Raw genomic sequence first — 22,454 nt, forward strand, 5'->3', positions numbered from 1 at the left:
AAGGCAATCAAGACATACTGAATTGATTTCCAATATCTTCACTTTGCTCCAGCCTATTTACACGGCCACTGCAGTCGTCAGTTTTTCTCGACATTCATGCAAACATCACAAGCAAAGCTACGACAGAGGCCGTGTGGACAGATATCAGAGAAGCTCACGTGTGAAAGTTTCTTTCTAGTTCTGCTGTGTGAACATGTAACAATTTGTAATATCAGTTGTGCAACCCAAACCTTGTCTATGAAATACAGCGCCACAGCTCTCTGACGTGTAACCATCTGTTTGGACTTTAGATCCTGGAGGTACTGGTAACGGATGTCATCCACGCGTGATTTCAGTTTCCGAGCAACCTCATATTTCTCCCAATCCTTCTCTCCCTGCAAGAAAGAAAGGCAAGATAAGCAGGAAGAGAGAAAAGACTAAACATGAAACGGAAACACGAAGCAAAAGTGACAGGTGATGACAATTATAAAATAAAATGATGAAAAAGTGGTTTTCCTTTAAAAGCCCTGAAACAATCACTAACACAGGATCTTCCACTATAAGACAACATTCTGTGTCTGCTGTTTGCTTCTGGTTATTTATTGCTATCTACATACAATTAAACCCTCCATCAGTCAACGTGCCGATACAGTCACGGAGAACTGCGGAATAACTTAACCTTTATGCATGAAAGATGGAAAGGAAGACGAGTCAGCAAACAGAGCACAGAACAACAACATGTTGCAAAGGTTTACTCATATTGGATTATCAAATTCAATTCAATGTATTTACACAGCGCCAAATCACAACAACAGTCGCCTCAAGGCGCTTTATATTGTACAGTAGACCCTACAATAATACAGAGAAAACCCAACAATCATATGACCTCTATGAGCAGCACTTTGGCGACAGTGGGAAGGAAAAACTCCCTTTTAACAGGAAGAAACCTCGGGCTCAGGGAGGGGCGGGGCGAGAGAAGGAAGGCGGGATAAAAGACATGCTGTGCAAAAGTAATTACGAATTTTGTTTAAGAATATACATTTTATGCATTATAGCTCAACATAATGTGTAAAAGTGTCCAGGTTTGTGATTTGTTTGTAAATCTGTGCTGTGTTTATGCTAACGTTTCATTTAAATCAGCTCTGTGAATAATATCAGAAGCAGGACAACAACCATTTGTCAGTTGGCAGATCTGGAGCTGAACTGACAAAATGCAAACCATTCAAATTATTTATTTTATTATAACTTGGTTATAATGTTATTTGCATTCCCCTGCATTCTTTCTGTAAGGTTTTGATTCTTGATTTACTTACTACGCAACTCTGCAGCACAACAGTTCGTCTAATTTTACAGCCAGCCTCTAGCCTGGAGGAGGATGTTGCACGAGCAGCTAATTCTACAAACTTCTTTTTCATTTTTTCCCCAAACTTGCAGTCTGCAGAATCAAACTAGTTCAAATGAAGAAACTTATCAGTTCTACTCACTTTGAAGCCACAACTTATTTCATATGTAGTTCCACCCATGACTTGTAAACAGGTTCTTAGGAGTTTCACTTTAAATATTCTATATCAAACGTTTGGTGCACATGCAGTTTTTGGTGATGATGAAAATGGTGTTTTGAAGTTCTGCTTTTTTGCTTTTCCAGTCGGTTTGGTTTTGCTTCTTACGTTCAAGAGGGAAAGAAAAAGTAAATCCTTTGGAAACGGGACGCTTCTGTTACATTTCATATTTTTAATGTGGGATTAAAGCATTCACAATGTTGGTTGAAGGAGTCCACAGAATGAATAGAGAGATGTTTGGTGACAGATCAAACAAAGCTTGAATGTTCTGAATGATGAATTCCAACATTTATCAAGTTATCTTTGAAGGACAGTGGCTAAGTGTTTGCTCACCACATGAACAACAGTAGAAGATGAGCGAAACACACAGCAAAATATCTTTATACTTATTTATTCTTTTCTATTTAAAATGGCATAATGCGAGCTAGGAAAATATCAGAACTGAAGCACTTTGACTAATGCATCTCAAAAATTTATTTATATCATGTCCATTACATGTAAAGTGAAATGATTCAAGCCTTTGTCATTTTAATCTGACTTACAGCTTGTGAAAAAAATTTCAAGTTTGAGAAAATGAAATATTATGTTGATCCTGCTTATCTCAGTTTAGTTTGATGCAGTGACACACCAGCGGTGTTACTGCTGTACTTGATAGACCAGATAACTCAGACGACCTGAGGCCGATAGAGAATTTATCATTTAGTCAGAAAAGAAAATGAGAAACAGGCAAGTTAAAGGCTGTTATCAAAGCAGCCAATAACAGTGAAGCAGCAAGCCGATCGGCTCCATGCGGCACACAATGAAGTCATTTATGGTAAAGAATCATCAACCAGTGACTGAACACATGCTTCAGAAGTTGGATGTTTCTGTATTTTAAATGTATGAATTGATCTTAGTATATAAGTAAATATTTCTAAGCATAAATGACAATCAACAATACAAATCTAACATCCATCCATCCATCCATCTTCATCCGCTTTGTCCGGGGCCGGGTCGCGGGGGCAGCAGCCTAAGCAAAGAGGCCCAGACCTCCCTCTCCCCAGCCACCTCCTCCAGCTTATCCGGGGGAATACCAAGGCGTTCCCAGGCCAGCCGAGAGATATAATCTCTCCAGCGTGTCCTGGGTCTGCCCCGGGGCCTCCTCCCGGTGGGACATGCCTGGAACACCTCACCCAGGAGGCGCCCAGGGGGCATCCTTGTCAGATGCCCGAACCACCTCAGCTGGCTCCTTTCGATGTGGAGCAGCAGCTGCTCTACTCTGAGCCCCTCCCGGATGGCCGAACTTCTCACCCTATCTCTAAGGGAGAGGCCAGCCAGCCTTCGGAGGAAGCTCATTTCTGCCGCTTGTATCCGCGATCTCGTTCTTTCGGTCACTACCCACAGCTCGTGGCCATAGGTGAGGGTAGGGACGTAGACCGACCGGTAAATTGAGAGCTTCGCTTTTACACTCAGCTCCCTCTTCACCACGACGGACCGGTGCAGCGTCCGCATTACTGCAGCTGCAGCCCCAATCCGTCTGTCGATCTCCGGCTCCCTTCTCCCATCACTCGCGAACAAGACCCCGAGATACTTGAACTCCTCCACTTGTGGCAGGAACTCATCCCCGACCCGGAGTGGGCACTCCACCCTTTTCCGGCTGAGAACCATGGCCTCAGATTTGGAGGTGCTGATCCTCATTCCCGCTGCTTCACACTCGGCTGCGAACCGTTCCAGTGCGAGCTGGAGGCCTTCACCCGATGAAGCCAACAGAACCACATCATCTGCAAAAATCAGAGATGAGATTCTGAGGCCACCAAAGCGAAAGCCCTCCGCCACTTGGCTGCGCCTAGAAATCCTGTCCATAAAAACTATGAACAGAACCGGAGACAAAGGGCAGCCTGGCGAAGCCCATCACCCACCGGGAACGAGTCCGACTTATTGCCGGCAATGCGAACCAAGCTCTTGCAACGGTTGTATAGGGATCGAATGGCCCGTAGCAATGGGCCAGACACCCCATATTCCCGCAACACCTCCCACAGGACACCCCGAGGGACACGGTCGAATGCCTTCTCCAAGTCCACAAAACACATGTAGACTGGTTGGGCAAACTCCCATGCACCCTCAAGTATCCTGGAGAGGATAAAGAGCTGGTCCAGTGTTCCGCGACCAGGACAAAAACCGCATTGTTCCTCCTGTATCCGAGGTTCGACTAACGGACGAACTCTCCTTTCCAGCACCCTGGCATAGACTTTCCCAGGGAGGCTGAGGAGTGTGATCCCCCTGTAGTTGGAACACACCCTCCGGTCCCCTTTCTTAAAGATGGGGACCACCACCTGTGGACTGGCAGACAAATCTAACAATATTCTAATAATCTGAGATACTAGTTTTTTCCAAAACCAGTTTGAGAACTGTGCTGCCAAAGTAGTCTGAACTTTGTTGAACCCAAAGTCTGCAGCTCTGACAGCATGTTTCTTTGTACCCACTTGTATGTGCATCCCCCCCATTATGCAACAGATAGCTCACCTTCAGTTTTGAGTTGGCATTAAGCATGATGTACTTATTGGAGCCCTGGATGTTTTCAGTCCAGCTGACGAGCCATGTCACGGTGTTATCGTGTCGAACTTCCTTCCAGTGGTGCCCAGCGGGTGGTGCGGGGATACGAGATTCTCTGCCAGAGCAAGAACAAGTGCAATACAGTATGTAAATGACCAGCACTGATGCACAGCTCAAATACAGATTTAAGCCTAAAAAAAAGTAACAAAAAAAATAATATTAGTCATGTTGATTTGAACACTGTCAGAAAAAACAAAACAAGCCTGTGATTCTACACATTTAAACAGTTTGTGTATTAAGAACTTGTTTCTTTGAGTGAAAATGTCACTGCTCTGCATTGAGCCACAAGGGCACACGGAGGGGACTGAAACTAAAGCTGTACTCAACTATACACTGATTTCACAATCACACTCTCACTTGCTGCAATTGATGATGACGTCCTCTGGTTGGATCCTCTTCTTCAGCATGCCTTGCTTGGGATGCTCGCCTCTACCTCGGAATAACCCCGGAGGCTCAATCTTAAAATTGCCAATGCGTTCTTTGTGGTGGTCCAGAAGGCAGTAGCCGTATTCATCCACTATCTTCTGGTTTGCCTCTTTCAAAGCCTACAAAAAGATTTCAGATACAGATCGCGTTACCTCAGAAATGGACAGGGTGCTCCTCTGGACTTACTCCAGTTATTACGCTACACATTATGAAGACAGCAGCATACAAATACAAAGAAGGGAACGCGAGCTTTACCTGTTTCTCCTCCTTGGACATATTTTTCCTTGCCTCTGTTTTGGCTTTATGCATGGCATGGATTTCTCCAAAGTCACACTTATCAAGATCTTGAATCAGTGACCTCTCCTCATGGGTCATTTCCTACACAAGCACAAAGTGTGTTGAGGCATACAGTCTCATTTCAAGTCTGAGAATATCAGCAGCAACAAAAAGAACACGCAAGCTATTAACCAAAACAATCTGGAAGTTGTAGTGAGCATTATTCTTTATTTTTATATTTACAGGAAAAAATTAACATGATGTAAATGGTTCCAATTAAAGTGATGATAGAATAACTGCAGAAACTGATCGTGTGTCTTCGCCTCTAGTGATGCAAACAGCAATTACACTGCTGTAAAAATTATAACAACCTCCATTTATCCATTTAGTTTCTCACACATTTCAGATCAAACAAATATCAGAGAAAGATAATCTGAGCAATTAAAAACTGCACTTTTTATATTATTTAGCTGATGAAAGGAGAAAAAAAAAACTATCCACACCTACCAGTTTCTTGTGAAGACGAACACCCACCTGTTAAATCTGATTAACCACAATTTTGGAAAGCTGAGTTCAGTCTCACTGACCACACCCACTGCAGATTACTGCCAGACGTGTTTAAAAATACATAGCAACACATCATGCCCAAAACCAAAGACACAGTCAGCAGGACGATGATTGGAAACATAACAGCAAAACGGCTCAAAAATAAAATACTGAATGTTTTGAAGTGTCCTAGCCAAAGTCCGGACGTTAGGCCGGTTAGGATGCTCTTGGCACTCGTGCTCAAACACCTTCCACTGTGGCTGAATTAAAACAATTCTGCAAAAAAGAGCCAAAATTCCTCCACACCAAGACTGACAGTTAGACCCTTGATTGCAGTTCTCGCTGCCAACGGTGCCACAAGCAGTTTCAGATTAGGTTTGGGCTTTTCTGCCTTTAATAAATGAAATCGTCACTAACTGTGTTATTAGGTTTAAGGGGCCGTAACTTAATCACATTAGGCCAGGCAGGTTGGGATAGTTTTTTCATCACCTGAATAGATGAACTCATTTAAAAGCTAAATTTTATATTTAGAATGTAGCTTTAATAAAAACAGAAACATGTCAGTGTGACAAATATGCAAAAAAAAATAAGAAATGAGGAAGGGGTCAAAGACGGTGTTGTGATAAAGTCAGCAGAAGAAGCTCTTAAGAGTTCTGTACAGAGCATTGCTTTGTTATATTCACTGACCAGTAGGGCTGCCACAAACGATTATTTTGAGTCGACCATTCACCGATTATTTTTGTGATTAGTCGACTAATCAGATCAGCATCCATTGGACGTAAAACGTACAGCTTATTGCACCAGCAGCATCTGCTCTTATATAACTATCATTAGCTTACAGCTTTAAGTGTTTACGGTATGTGCTAACTAAAAATAAAGACATGATAGTATATAGTCCAGCATCTCACACTTCTGATAATCAGCTGTCTGCTTGATGTTTATTCAGCTGTGTAAAAACTATAATCTCAGCCAAACCGATTTACTCAGGAACAAATAAAATACTAAAAAAAGCCAAACAATAACATGTTTAAATTATCTAAGTGACTCATATCATGTTTAACCTGAGTAGCAAAAGACTGCGGTGGGTTTGAAAACGATTTGCCGGGAGTCCGGTGTTCTCACGGCTCTAGTTAGCCTAGCCCCCGGCTAGCTATCGAGCTAGTGGGTAACAGACGTCTCCGAAAACGTCGGCGCGCTTTTGAAAGTATGTGGTGTCTTGATAAACTGAGCAGATATTTGAGGTTTACACAGCTACATTCTCGCCTGAAAATATGTTAAACGTTTATTTTGTGACCCAGAAAGAATCATAAGAGTAATATTAAAACTAACTAGCTGCCGCCATTGTTGGAAACTGAGCTGGGCCGCGCTATGAATTCTGGGACACAGCTTCTTCTTCTTCTGAGTTTAACGGCAGCTGGCATCCTTGTACATGCAGTGCTGCCATCTTCTGTTTCAGTCCGTTATTACACTCTTAAATCCTGCCACTTATTCCTGCGTCTTTTGTGATCTTACAAAGCTTCAAACGACGCGTCGACTATTAAATCAGTCGTCGACGATTTTGATAGTCGACGTAATCGCGACTAGTCGACTAATCGTGGCAGCCCTACTGACCAGCTATGAAAACAGAGTGCATAACATTTGTCTATTCATATAACAAATTAACGCAATAATGCATCATTAAAAACAAACAAAAGAAAAACTAGATGAGGAGGATTCAAACAGATCACCGACCTTTCCTTTAATTACTCATTTTTACGGAGGTGAAGCAGAGTCGAAAAAAACACAACTGGTGCTGTCATAAAAGGCTACAGTACTTTCTCCTAACAAGCCATTTAAAAAGTGGGGACAGTCAAAGCTGCAGTTTTGCATCACAGAAACATAAGAAAATGTTACAGCTTTCCAGTATTTAACACTTTTAACAACACATCACTCCCAGAACTACAGTAGCTATGAGTGTGAACACTGTAAGGTCACTGCTAAGCAGGCTAAATAAAGAATCCTGACAGGCCAGGCGGAGCAGCTGAGTTTCAACTTTAATTGCCAAAAGTTGTTTCACAAGGGGTCACCAGAGGTCATATCAGAGGTGACCAACAGGGCAAAGCAACTCTGTTTCAGCTGCAGCTCTAAGCTGTTGTGATGGTGAAATATCATCAGTGGCTTTCAATGTGCTGTCTAGCTGTAGGGAAAGAATCTGTATTTCATGACATATTGCTAATAATAATTAATGATCAAGTGTATTAATAAGTCGTCACTTACTGCCACAGAGGTGCTTTTTATAAACAGTGCAGTAATAATCACACAAAAATACTGACCGTAATTTGAAATGCACACAAAATGGTTAAATGTTTCTCTCACACACACACACACACACACACACACACACACACACACACACAATCCATCATGGGCACAAACTTTAGGAATAAAGGAAATGACTCTCATCCATCAAACTGATACAGCCCAGTTTTGTTATCTACCGTCATAGAAGATGAGATGCAAATAGAGACCTACACATAACCACACACACACCTCCAGGAACACTGACAGCGTGGACAGGCAGTCAGCCTGCGTGTCTAAGCATGAATGACACCCGACAGTGGGCGGGCACTGAGGGCAGTGGACCGAGGAGAGTTTTTTCCGGCTATAATAAAACAGTTTAATTGGATTTGTTCATATGCAGGAGAGCTAGTTGTCTGGATTAGCATATCAATGCCTTCACATAAATCGTATTTTCAAGTGCATTGAGCACTAAGCAGCGCAAAATTAATTCTGCATGATATGCCTAGGGGCTTGGCACGGTGTTTTTTCCATGCAGAGGACACCCTGACAGACACCAGCGAGCATGTACCAGTCACACTCGTCCTGTATTTACACACATACAATCTATTTATGATGCACTCACACTAACAAAAGGCTTGAACATACGCAACTTTTGCAAAACTGTTACATGAAGACAAAGTTTGCAGATGTGGTGACACCAACCCCAGCTGGCTTTGGAGCCACCAGTCTACTGCAGCACATTTTAAACTCATAATCACACCTAAAGGTAACTTACTCCAACTTCCATGATGCATTTGGCTTTACCTTTCTCCAATCTTTAAAGAAATTCTCGCGGAACACCTTCTTGGTGGTGTACTCATGATCCAGCATCTGGGCAAAGAACACCGCCACCTCTTCTGCCGCCAGGCTCAGCTTTACCTTTTTACCTGCACACAAGCAGCATCACTTACACTGAGATCATTTTTAACAGCATTAAACCAACCAAGCCTTATTGTCAGAACTATACGTTTATCGAGCCGTACTAGTCAAGAACACAAGCCTTTGGGAGCTCGGGGTCCTCTGAAGATCCACCACCCAGTACCACCCCCACCTTAGCTCCTCCAGGCTGTCAGACTAGCCCGTGGATAGAGGGAGGTAGGATTAGAGGCAAGGACAGTGATCTACATTCAAGTCCACTGCTAGGACCAACCTTTAAAAACATGCACGTGCAGGAATTAACAGATCAAACCAAGTCCCCGTAGGACCCCGTTTGCAGCTGGACTGCTAAACAAAGCAAAAACAATTACAGCCATCAATCAGTATCCAGCTTCAAACACGTCTTGAATCCTAAAGGCCCAATAGCGTGCGGCTATGTCTTCTGTGTGAGCAAACAAAGTCAGGATGTGTGTACGCTAGCGTTCACAAGATTGTCTTAAAATTACAGTCCAAGCTCAGACCTCATCCCGAGCGAAACTGTGTGGCTGCACCTTTATGCCCAATGAGCTGAAGCGACTTTATAAAGTAACCTGAACAAACAAACACACACTTTAAACTTTTGCAATATAAATGGCTCATAAGAACCTATATAACACCCGTCAGGCTCCATCATATGTCCAATGACATTCTGGACATTTGTACGAAATACAGAAAAAGGAACTCTTCTCCATTGTCTATGGGAATGTCCTAAAATTCAGGAATTCTGGAAAGATGTCACCAAGTGTTTGTCTGAAGTGTTTAAGGTTAAAATCCCCTTAAAGGCTAAACTGTGTACTGATAAAGCAGACTAAATCACTGGACTATGGACTGCTTCGAGCCTGAGGAGCCACTGCACTATGCTGGACAAGTATGGATGCAGCCTCCATGGGACTCTGGAAGAAGGAAATCACAGATTCATACATTGCCATGGGCAAACAACGGCACTTTGTGAATATCTGGAAGCCATACATGGATATCACAGGCAGTGGAGGTTATTCATGAGCAGGGAGGGATTCCTTTTTTGTATCAGTGTGAGAGCCGTGTTCATTTCTACACGTGATCTTGATGCAGGCCTGAAGTCTGGGTGTGTGAATGTGAGGGGTTTAAATATCTGTATTGCATAAAGAAAATTTCACAGGACTGCATGAATACCTTTCAGAACTGCAATGTAACATTTCATTATTTTTTTTTCCAACAGCAACTGATGATGTTTCTTGGAAAGGACTGCTCTTCTACAAAACTAAGCCGTGACCAGAGCAGCACTTAAACTAAAGAGGATGGAGCTTTGGCCTTGGCTCTGGAAGGACACTCATGAAGGTTTGATAATCAGTCTAAAATCTTTCTTAAAGAAAGTTTAATAAACCTTTTTAAAAGCTTCTGAAGAAACATTAACAGACTATCCATCACAGCCTCTTGAATCGACACTGAACCTTTTTTCTGTCTAAGATTGAACTCACTCTTACTTTTTATTGATTTGATACATAACTGGTAATCCTAGATTAGGAATACAGACAATCATGACGTAAATTATTGGCATAAAATGAAATTCTTGTATAATTATTTATTCATAATTTTTCTAGGACAACTGTAACGCTCTCCATAAATGAGACCCACACAATGCTTTTCGTACATGAGCTGATTCTGGCTTTTAGAGTGAGGCAGACGTATCAGTAAATGATGTCGGTAATGTCTGACTGCGCTGTATAGAAGCAGAGAAGCCTACACTGAAGTGCATCTAACTTGTAAAATCATTTAACACTGTCTCAACAGTATCTGTAAGACACAAAAGTAGAGCTCCTGTACCCGTCACCCTTGTTTCAATCACACACTCAACTGACCATTATAGTAGAAGTGAACATTGTCAGGTAAAGGCTGGTACTCAGGGGGAAAGTAGGGTCCTTTGTGTTCCAAGAACTTCCATTTCACCCCATCTTCATACTTCTCTTCCTCCCACCTGACAAAAACCAAGATGATAAAAAAGTACAGACGCATCAGTGAAAGTTAAAATTGCACTTTGTGTTTGTATGTGTGGGTGGGAAGAGTGTCCAGATGAAAAGAGCACTCCACAACCATCTCCAGCGATTCTGCTCCTCCTCCTCCTTCTTTTTGATCTTCAGCTGTCTTGCTTCTTCAATCTCCTCCTTTGTCTTCTTACTTTTTTTTGACACAGCCTGCTCTTCTTCCTCCTTCTTTACCATCTGTGCAGAAGAGAGAAAAAAAACTCACCATGAACCATGTTTCTCGTGCTGAACTTGTTGTAGGTGCAAGATTACCCCGATGGAGACAGAAGTTTACCTTTTGTGTTCTCTTCTTTGACGTCTTTGTCTGAGCCACTCCATCACCTTCTTCTTCGAGATGACGTTGCTTTCTCTTCTTCTTCAGGCTGCATGCAACATGGGAATGAAAGAAACTAATGGCTTGCATACAAAACTAAGTGAATTACTCATGAAAGGTACATTTTTCTGCAGCAGCTTTCAGTAAAAGTGATCCTACATGAAGAAGGACACACAAGGATTTTTTCTAGACCTGGTCAGACTTACGTGGGTGAATTGGCAGAATCACTGGTGCCTTCTTTGGGGTCATCTTTAATTCTTTTCCTTTTCACTCCTTTCTTCTTTGCTGTAAAAGCATCATCCTGTAGTTCCTGTTTCACAGATTCACTGAACGACAAAATGAACAGTTTTAGCTACAAATGTATCCACTCTGTAGCATCAGAGTTACACATTTCTGCTGACATATTAGCATAATTATTAAAATACTCATTCCAAAGTGCAGCTCTAGTCTTAACAGCAAGCCTTCAAAATTTAATTCACAATTTTTAATTTTAATTTTTTTGGACCCAAGTCGGACCTTATTTTAGTTTTTTAAGACTTAGACTAACACATTTCTGAATTCTTATCAAGTGTTCTATATTTTATTCATTTTTAATCTCACTTGAGTAGATGGTTTTGTATCAACTTAATAAAGTTAACATGCAGAATAAAAGCTTGATGCCTTATTTTTCACTGCTGCCCTCCTGTTTGGCGTAGAAAGAAAATCTTTAAGCACACCGTGATGACTCACTGACCATAAGAAATCAAGCATAATTGTGGTAATTGAGTAAAATTATCGACAGTAATGATAATGACATAATGACAGCGTTTAGAGATTTTAAAAAGGAGAGAAAAAAAAGGAGTAATTACACAAGTGCAAGCCTGGATTTCCCTGCAGACTGAAGATTTGATGGGTAGAGAAATGGCCCAAATTAAGAAATCAACAAATTACAGTCACTGCTGCTAATAAAAATTAGTTTTCTCCTTTTCCTCCCACAACATTCTGGAAATGAACAAAATGTGGAAAATGTAAAGCAGCGTAGCACATAATTGCCAAATTGGCTTACTGATCCAAATTACAAGGCACTATAGTAGCAACTATTCACTGTGCATTTATCAGGATAATGTTCTTTCTGCTACAGCAGGACCCTGATGCTTTCAGATTGAAGGTAATGAGCTATTCCTGGGGTTCTCAGGTCTATGACTCCATCCGGTCACTGCACCCAATACTGTATGAACTCAGGCAGAAAAACAAAGATATCTGTTTTACAATACAATTAGAATAAAGTACCAGTATACCCCACAGAATAAAACAAATATAGAATCAATTAACCCAAGCTAACGTCTTTGGACTGTGGGAATGCCGAGTACTTGGAGAGAATCCACACAGCTCACAACATGTGACAGAAAAGTGGACTCTGTGCCTGACAACCTATCACACTGTTGTGAGTTTCAGAAACACTGAAACAGAACACAACCAGTAATTATCATCATTAGTATTAGTGAGTCTTACAATGATAAGTTGTGTTATTGTAGCTACTTTGACAAATCAGAAGCTACATCACTGGAACACTTTAGGCATATTTGCAAAGCTAATTTCTACAGTAACGTTTCAGTTGTGTGGGCAGCACGGTGGCACAGTGGTTAGCACTGTTGCCGCACAGCAAGAAGGTCCTGAGTTCAAGTCCAACACCAGGCCGGGGTCTTTCTGTGTGGAGTTTGCATGTTCTCCCCGTGTTTGCGTGGGTTCCCTCCGGGTACTCCGGCTTCCTCCCACCGTCCAAAGACATGCAGCTTGTGGGGATAGGTTAATTGGATAATCCACATTGTGAATGTGCGAATGAATGTGAGTGCGAATGGTTGTCTGTCCCTGTGTGTTGGCCCTGCGACAGACTGGCGACCTGTCCAGGGTGTACCCCGCCTCTTGCCCTATGACAGCTGGGATAGGCTCCAGCGCCCCCTGCGACCCTGAAAAGGATAAGCGGAAGCGAATGGATGGACGTTTCAGTTGTTGTACACGCTGTAGACAATAAGACACCTTTATATGTCATTACTGACCTTTATGGTCCATCACGTCTTTAATCAGACACTACAGTCATTTTCATTGTTGCACTAAAAATTAGTGAATTTAATGATTGGCTATTATGAGTCAGAAGGAAGCCAGGCATTGAAGCAGAGATGATGTATGAGCTTTTCCTACATTTTAACAATATTAAAATCACAAAAATAAAAACAAGACATCATTCCCAAAGATTTTTTCCCACCTGCTCACAGCCGAAACATCGCTTAACATGAAGTCATGAGAAGGAAGAGAAGGATTTGAGCCAAATGCAGCCGAGCTGAATAGATTAGTTAGTGAAGGTTCACTCTGTGTAAGGCTTTATGGAGGAAGTGAGGGATTTTTAATGTAACGTGTAATATGCTCACTTTGGAAAAAGACGATGAAAGGAAAACGCTTTATCTGTCGTTCTGTTCTCTTTTCAGTCAAACTTTGCAAACGTAAGAGTACCGAGGTCAAGATGTTCAGTTCAACTGCTCAATGAAAGGAAAAAAACGTCGCGCTAGTAGAAACGGTTATATTTTTGTGGTATACTGCACTACTGAGCAAAATCCATAAAAAGCTATAAAAAGGAGGTTGGGTCACTGTGTGCACTGACATTTACGGTCTGTGGTTCTAATAGCCTTATGTTTCTTCACTAACTCTGCTGCAAGGCCTTAACTTTGCTCTCTGCACGAAACCCACTCAACTAGCACAGTTACCACCTGAGCCTTTGTGGGGGGAGAAAAAAAAACCCTAAAGGGAAACATTAAAAGCCAGAATTTCACAAAACGTTTTTCCATATGACATCTCCTTTGAAATGTCACTCAGAACATTGGGTTGGGCTAAATCCACATCTGGGAAATAATCCATTAACAACTCTATGGAAACACTGCTGTGAAACAGATTTGACGCAGCGGGCCTTCGGCCACAGCCTGCCATCCTGGCAACACCCCGCTGAGCATCCAACTACTCAAACTATGCAGTCTCATTTATTTCACTGCAGACAAGCCAAAGATATTTGTCGTCAGTGCACAGTAAAATTAATTTTCTGAAAGACAACATAACACACTGTAGAAAATGGGAATGCTTCTGTCCAGGGACCCTGAACATCAAAACACAAGAATTAATTTTTCATCACCTCGGGAGGGAGAAGAAAAAAAAAAGGAAAACTCTGGCACAGTTACACCAAAGCTTAGTGAGATTATTATCTCAGCATTTCAACAGTAATCCAGTGCTGGTAGCAGGACTTTTACCCTACCTGATGCTGCTGGATGATTCAACATTCTCCATCTTTGGTGTCTTGACCTAAGGGAATAACATAGATTAAAGCTCAAGGACAGACAGCTGGACCTTGATCTTACGCAAAGCACCAGAAGTGTTAAAAAAAAAAAAAAAGTGCGACTCATTTCTTTCACATCTCTGTAACAGTGCTGCACCTCAAGGTTACAAGCTTGGGCTTTTCTTAAATAGCAACTTTTTCCGAGAATAATCAAGATTCCTTACAATGAAACAATATCTACAGTCCTTAAATCTATCCGGTCGTTCAGTCTGACGTCACTAGCCGTGTCTGGGTCTAAACTCCGCTGCAGGTCCATATATCAAACGATCACTGTGGCATTACTGAGAGTTGAAAAACTGTCTAAAGTCTTTCATCTTTAATAAAATGATCAGCGTTCTGCTCTACCAGGTGTAACAATTGAGTTTAACATCCAGGCATCCATGAAAACGGAATTTATGACATTTAACGGAGTTAGAAGTTAGCAGGGAGTTAGCTCGCTAGCTTCTATCTAAATACAATATAGCATGTCCTGACTGCGGGGTTTTGGAAACAAATTCAAACGTACAGCTCTGTTATCACTTCCAGCATAAATGAAGACAGAAAACTAAACAGCAGTGACGTTTGTAGGGTTACTGAAGTTTGGCTAGCTGGTATATAATGATGTGCTACGTGACCGCTAGCGACACAGCTATGTTAGCATAATATAAACAAGCTAACTTTCTTTCCACTCAATAAAAGTTAACGTGAGTGTTCTCGGTGGTCAGGAACAAATGTAATCGCATGGCAGGATGCTGTAAAAGGACCAAACTTCAGCCAGGAGAACAACTGAGATAATCCATCCACAATACGAGGTTAGTCATTCATATACTGCTGCATGGTCTGGGCTGTAGTTACATCCTATGATTTTAAAAACTGAGCTTAAATAAATGATTAGCGGTAATAAAAGCCGAGGGAGGTCAACAGTGATCACTGACTGTTTTAGGAGCTTTTTGAGATCAAATAGAAGAAAATACAAAACATTAAACATGTTAACAACACAAAAGCCATATTAAACGCAGACTACTTTAGACCTGGAAGTAGGATTCGTCACGTCATCACTTAACGACCGGATAGCATCGGGTTATGTTACACACTGTTATACAAAGTACTATTATTAATATGCAAACAGTTAGACCAGACCTTCCCAAAGTGTGGGGCCCACCCCCGTATGCCAAGGAGAAAAAAAACTAAACGCTTGGACACTGCCAGCACGGGGCTCCCACACAAACGCAAAGCAGGAGATGAAGCATCGCTGAATATGTTTCCAAACCAACTTCATTCTAAGCCAAAGACTAGAAAATATGGTGAAGCAAATCTTCCCTTTGGCTTCACCTGCACAAGTGCCGAGGTAGGTCTCCCCTGCAGAATTGCTTTTCCCTTCGTCGGGAGCAGCGCTGGGCTGTTCAAATCACGGACAGTATCCCACATTCTTGATTCAATATTTTTCTTGTAAAACAAAGGGGGGCTCAGCAAAAAAAGTTTGGGAACCACTGAGTTAGACAATGGAGTGGGATTTGTTCATGTGGAATATGCATGAGTTATAGGCGGACACGAATGATCCCTCCCCACTGGGTCACATTTCAGTGGCTGATAGGCCGCTTTTTAAAAATTACCTTTTTATGAGATTTTCTTTTATCCATGTTCTCCGTGGCTTTAGTTGGATTTGGGCTGTTCATCGGGATGCCATGACAGACGAAAGGAAAAGAAAAATGCTGTTAATGATGCCGTCTTTGAAACAAGACAAGTCAGAGAAGCACTGCATTAACAGACAGTTAGAGCTATGCTGTTATCAAGTGAAGGCTTGAGGGCATATTAGGATGATGTTAGACTCGTGTCCACGCCGAGATACGATTATTCTAGACAGACAACACTACAAAATGCCACCAATCAGACAAGCAGTGTCCCAGAGGAGCCTCCCACAGCCCTGAGCCTGCTTTTTTTTGAGTTGTGACCTTTCCAACCTTCAGAGCAGGATGCCAAATGAAACTGAGCTGTAATTACTCCTCTCTTTTTTAAATTACAAATCCTCAGCATCTGAATGAGGCAGTTCGCCAGTTAAAGCAGGAGCCACTTGCTCAGGAAAATTAGTTCCCCGAGTCTTGTACCTGAGAAGGATAAGTTGATCCTTTATCAGTAATTCAGTCAGTGTGCCATGAAATAACATGAGGCTAGCTGTCACAGAAAGCCGTCTGCTCTGCTGCCAGTGCCGCTTTCAGGTGTCTATTCATCTCTCTGCTCTCATCAATTACACAAGCCAATGACAGATCACTCCACATTCATTTGTCTGCTCACATATGCATGCTAATAAACGCATCAGATATCAAAGTAAATTAATTTATTCATATGAAGATGGAGTACCCACTGTACACAGTGAAATTAATGCATGCACTCAATGGCATCAGCCTGCGTGACAGCTCAGCCAGTACAGCAGTCTTCCAGTAACACTGTTTCCCCCCATTTAGCGGCACCCATACTGCCATATGGCTCAACTTATTCATTAACATTTTTTAATCCAAATTAATTTGTCTCCACATTCTACAACATGAAAGGCAAAGCTCCCTGCGAAAAACAGCTTTGATCTGGTCCCTGTGTCGACGCTGAACAGATGTTGGACGTGCTTCAGTCAGGTCACATGCATATATCATCAGGGAGCTGCAATCAGGACACGGTGGCTCGGGGAGCTGATTTGATAATGGCCCCTCAGTCTCTCATGATGGAATAATGATAAAGTGTTCGCTAAACTGTGCCTGTCATATACGTGTGTATATATAGCTTTCCAGCAGACACGCGCAACACTCACCTCTTCTTGATGTTATCTCCCCCAGCTCCTGCGCGTTCACTGTCACTCAGTCTTTTCAGTTTCGTCGCTTTGTGCTTGGCCTTCTCGTCTTCTTTAGCGTCCTTCTCCCGCCCCATCTTTCACACGTTCTTTGGCAGAGTACAGAGAACATTAAATAGCATACTTGCAACAAATAGACCAGGAAAAAAACATGCTTTACAACATTTAGTCGTTCTGTAAAAACGTGGCCTTGAAGTTAATCAGTTAGCTAGCAAGCTTCAGCAACGCCGGTGAACTTAAGAATACATTTGTTAGCTTACAGCGAATTTTCCCTTCAGAAACTAATAACAAGCCAGTAGAAGTTCGTACTATCAATAAACTTCCTCAGCACTTGTAGTTTTAGGAAATAACGGGTTGCTTTCCGTGTGCAGTAGGCTACAAACATTTTACGCGGTCTCAACAAACAGCGCTGAATCTCGCCTGGTTATTTCGCGTCACACCCAGCTGACTTCTGATTGGGTGACGAAGTTTGGTGACGCTACACCTGTGAACTCTCTTTACAGGGCAGCCTACCTTACCTGCTGGCAGAGGTAGAGGAGCCAAAAATTGTATTCTTTAGTAGCACTACCTCAACATAGTTTTGCTCAAGTAAAAGTAGAAAATGGCTCAAGTAAGAGTAAAGAAGTATTTAGTAAAAAAGGGCTACTTGAGTACTGAGTAACTGATCATAACATCTGATTTAATGTTCAAAAATGAGACAATCAGACAGACAAAAATATAAAGTTTAGCCCAACTTCGCTACATATAAATAACATGATTACAAAATAATACATCTAAGCAGAAGAAACACTTTTCCAAATCAATTTTTGTTCAATATAAAACACACACACACACACACACACATATATTAAAATTGGGTAAAGTACTCCCAGTGACAATATATGGTGTTAATTGATTTGATCTCCAAATGGCACAACAGGCTCAGCAGATAGAATAGAATTAAATCAACAAACTTTATGTACAAACAACAAGTGTCGCTTGTTGTTTCAGTGAAGTTACTCACACTGACTAGAGTAGCCAGCAATTTTTCTCAAGTAAGAGTAGCGATTTATAATAATATTACTCAAGTAAAAGTAAAAAGTAAAACTACTCCTAAAAGTAATTGTTTTACAAAAGGTTACTCAAGTAAATGTAACTGAGGAAAGGTAATTAGTTACTACCCACCTCTGCCTGCTGGTAACATGTAACTATGGTTTTTGCTGTAGCTAAAATAGTCACAAGTTTAAGTGTTTGCAACTTTGTACAAACTTTGAACTTGGTATTGCCCCCTGCCCTTTCTTGCATTAAGGTAGCTTTGTATCTTTTTTTTGTTACTTAAAAGTCTTTGATAAGTGTTTTTGAAAAATGTTCCCATCCTGGAGTTAGAACATTTGGGTTCTTTGACATTATTTGATCTGACAACACTGGAAAGGATGGCACGAAGCATCAACAATCGAGATGATTAGAAAGTGATGAGTAACAGATGAATATGTAATATTTTAAAATGCTATATGCAAAGCCTTGTGACACTTGCCATGTGGCATGTTAATAATGAAATTCTTGGTGCTTTGCATTGAAAATAAAAGCATCCATGGTGCACTAAGCCTACCATATATTACTATGAACTGTATCTGAATAAACTACAAGAAAAAAGTTACACTCACTGAAGATTAAGCTTACTTAAACCTTAATGAGGCTGCACCTAATTAAGGTTTAAGTAAGTAAGGATCAAGCTACTTCACATTTAAATCTTCCAGTTTGGATGCCGTTTAACCTCTTGACACTTGGTTTTGTCACATGGTTGCAGCATCATTATATCTCAACTGTGAGTCTATTTTTCTATTCTGTCCAATCAATTTTCTTTGCTTTCTTAGCCCATCCTTTACTAACACAAGGATGTATTACTTTGTGTTAAACCCAGAAGCAAATAGCTAGAGTATATCATTTGTGTTTCCTGAACCTTTGTGGATATGATTTGAAAATTTTTTATTTTTTTTTAAACATGTTTTCAGCTTGAATGAAGGATACAGTTACTGCAGGAAGACATGAATTTGCATTAAAATACTGTTGGAAAAAGCAATAATGGTATGTATCCACAGAAGTCGGTGAAAGCAGACAGCTGAAGGCTGTCGCTGCACTTTCTTGACAGGGCCACATATAGTCACAGCCAGGTGTTAGACACATACACACACACACACACACACACATACACACATACACAATGTCAATAAAAATATTACATGATGGGGGCGAACCATTAGCCACACAAACACAAATACCTCAAAACAGCACAGTTCATGTGAAATTATACATTAATATGTGGCAAACCCCTCAAACATATATGAACCTTCTCTTTATTCATTTAATTTAACCCAAATATTGAGAGTACTGGTTAATTCTATTTTAAATGTTTAAAAATTAGTAAAATAAATAAATACAAATAAATACATTTTTGTAGATTGAATTTGCTTAGGAATGTGTGATGGATAAAGTCTGTGAAGGTTCTCAGTCATCCAGGTCATCGTAGTCAAAGGAGCTTGCAAAGAAAAGCGTCTGGACTTCTTTAAGTTGCTTGAAGACGTTTCACCTCTCATCCGAGAAGCTTCTTCAGTTCTAAGGTCAAATGGTGGAGAGTCCCAGATATAAACCTAGTGGGAGTTTCCCCCCACAGAGGGACAAAAGGACCCCTGATGATCCTCTAATCGCCTGAGCCAAGGTGGGAAACTGGGCGTGGGTCCCAATCAGCCAGAGTTTCGGGTGTGTTCATTGTGAAACCTGGCCCCACCTTATCATGCGAATTCCTGAGATCAGATGGCCCAGGATGTGAGTGGGCGTTAAGGCATCTGGGAAGGATCTCAAAACTGGATTATAGATGGCAGAGAGTTGGTGTCGTAAACCCCGCCTCTGTTCAAAGATGGTCGCTCACAGTGGACATAGATGGCTTCTTTCACTCCTCTTTCAAACCATCTGTCCTCTCTGTCCAAAATGTGAACATTGGCATCCTCGAAAGAGTGACCTTTGACCTTAAGATGCATCTTAAGGATAAATGCATCTTAAGGATAAAGGACACTCTTTTGACCCAGCAACACGCTCAGACAGAAACTGGTTCACCCGAAAGACAAAACGCCAAAACACAAACTTAACAATGTGGTGTTTGCTGTACAGTGCAGCGAGGAATGCTCAGACCTCTACATTGGAGAGACCAAACAGCCACTTCACAAGCGCATGGCACAACACAGAAGAGCCACCTCCACAGGACAAGACTCAGCAGTCCATCTGCATCTTAAGGTCAAAGGTCACTCTTTCGAGGATGCCAATGTTCACATTTTGGACAGAGAGGACAGATGGTTTGAAAGAGGAGTGAAAGAAGCCATCTATGTCCACTGTGAGCGACCATCTTTGAACAGAGGCGGGGTTTACGACACCAACTCTCTGCCATCTATAATCCAGTTTTGAGATCCCTTCCCAGACGCCTTAACGCCCACTCACATCCTGGGCCATCTGACCTCAGGAATTCGCATGATAAGGTGGGGCCAGGTTTCACAATGAGCTCACCTGAAACTCTGGCTGATTGGGACCCACGCCCAGTTTCACACCTTGGCTCAGGCGATTAGAGGATCATCAGGGGGTCCTTTTGTCCCTCTGTGGGGGGTCACTCCCACTAGGTTTATATCTGGGACTCTCCACCATTTGACCTTAGAACTGAAGAAGCTTCTCGGATGAAGGTGAAACGTCTTCAAGCAACTTAAAGAAGTCCAGACGCTTTTCTTTGCAAGCTCCTTTGACTGTGATGGATAAAAGTAATTTTAAAATTAATCTTTTCACTTCTCAGTGGCTATGTTCTTTCCTGTGAATCCCCTTAATTGCCAAGTCTTGGACTCAAAGCAGTAAAGCAGAATCAGCTGTAGAATTTTTTACATGGGGGGACAAAGGAGGGGCAAGAGGTCTAGGCAGGGTGGCACATGCCTCTTCAGTGAAATATGTGAAAATCCCCTATATGTAAATGGAGTCGACAAAATACCCACAAAAACACAGTAAAACTTTTTATGGTATCATTATGTCTTCTAAGAAAACAAGGATAGTTTTTTGACACAGAAATGTCATTACAAGCTCAGTCATCCAGGTAAGGAAATCCCAGAACGCTGATTCTGTTCATCTGGACATTTTCAGTGGGAGAAACGTTTCGTCATCATCCAGGTGACGTCTTCAGGCTCAGATGACTGCAGGTTTCCCAACCTTATAAACAGGACATTTGCACAATGATTGAAAGCAGCACCACTGACAACAACAGGCTGTGAGGTCAGTTTCTTGATCATTATTGTCATGACTATTGATCAGCGACCACTGTTCGATGACTATTGATCAATGGCCATGAGCACCATTCACAGAGAGCTGGGGAGTGGCTGCAGTCAAAGCATTGTAAGATGGTGAAAGATGAACCCTTTGCAGCTCTAATCACTGCATCCAAAACACTTTGGATTTGTTGATAAGGTGAGAGATGTCATTATGGAGGCAGATGAAACAATGGTCTTGTATGATGTTACATCTCTCTTCACTTGTGTTCCAGTCACTGTGCTATAAATAACTTGTTGCTCTAAAACAGTGGCTCCCAAACTTTTTTTGCTGGGCCCCCCTTTGTTTTACAAGAAAAATATTGCCCCCCCCCCCCAGTGCGCGCACGCACACGGACACGCACAAACACATCCTCCAGCCACACACACCCATCTTTTGCTCCATTGCGGTTTATTTCACACCTCAAACATTTAGTAAACAATTAACAAATACAAGTAATCTGCAATAAATTACAGGTAGTAAGAGATTAAACTGCTAACTCTCTTACGCTACGTCCGCACGTACACCGGTGTTTTTGAAAACGCAGCTAGGTCCAAGGTTCAAGGTTCTTTATTTGTCACATGCATATACAAGTATAACACACAGTGAAATGTAGCCTGACACGCTCCTCGACATGTGCAAAAATTTTGGGGGGGGGGGGGGGGGGTAGAGGAAGAACATTATATATATATATATATAGTATATACATTGGGTGAATGTGCAGTAGTAGCAGCAAGCAGGTGAATTCTGTACATTAATATGGATAGACATCTGACTATTTTACAGGATAGACAATATAAACATGTTTAAAATTAGAGGAATTGAAATGTACATTGTGCCTTGGTTTAATGTCTGGAAGAGTCCTGTCTCAGTCAATTATAGATGATGTGAGAGGGCGGGTGTGTGTGTTTAGGGCCCGGATGGCTTGGGGATAGAAGTTCCTCTTGAGTCTCTCTGTCCTTGCCCGGAAGATGCGGAACCTTCTACCAGATTGCAGAAGTTGGAACAGTTTGTTGCCTGG

At 41.7% G+C, this 22,454-nt stretch overlaps 1 protein-coding gene across 4 annotated transcripts in view; it reads right to left on the bottom strand.

The window, feature by feature from the left end:
* Nucleotides 1-17,639, bottom strand: part of LOC113027146 (DNA topoisomerase I, mitochondrial) — a 28,706-nt gene extending 11,067 nt beyond the window's left edge. Inside the window, exons 1-13 of one of the 4 annotated variants that reach the window (XM_026176711.1) lie at nt 17,543-17,639; nt 17,084-17,211; nt 15,897-15,951; nt 14,224-14,270; nt 11,153-11,272; nt 10,908-10,995; nt 10,683-10,810; nt 10,451-10,566; nt 8,463-8,584; nt 4,812-4,934; nt 4,488-4,675; nt 4,041-4,185; nt 231-374 (exon numbers count right to left, since the gene is read on the bottom strand). In XM_026176711.1, the coding sequence (XP_026032496.1) occupies nt 231-374; nt 4,041-4,185; nt 4,488-4,675; nt 4,812-4,934; nt 8,463-8,584; nt 10,451-10,566; nt 10,683-10,810; nt 10,908-10,995; nt 11,153-11,272; nt 14,224-14,270; nt 15,897-15,951; nt 17,084-17,199 (1,392 nt within the window). In that variant the 5' untranslated portion in view covers nt 17,200-17,211; nt 17,543-17,639. Of the gene's footprint in view, nt 1-230; nt 375-4,040; nt 4,186-4,487; nt 4,676-4,811; nt 4,935-8,462; nt 8,585-10,450; nt 10,567-10,682; nt 10,811-10,907; nt 10,996-11,152; nt 11,273-14,223; nt 14,271-15,896; nt 15,952-17,083; nt 17,212-17,382 lie in introns of all 4 variants that reach the window. The other 3 variants (XM_026176710.1, XM_026176709.1, XM_026176708.1) reach the window with 3 other exon arrangements.
* Between the last annotated feature and the right edge of the window lie 4,815 nt (nt 17,640-22,454).

Source organism: Astatotilapia calliptera, chromosome 7 (genome assembly GCF_900246225.1).
Source record: "Astatotilapia calliptera chromosome 7, fAstCal1.2, whole genome shotgun sequence".
NCBI classification, from domain to species: domain Eukaryota; kingdom Metazoa; phylum Chordata; class Actinopteri; order Cichliformes; family Cichlidae; genus Astatotilapia; species Astatotilapia calliptera.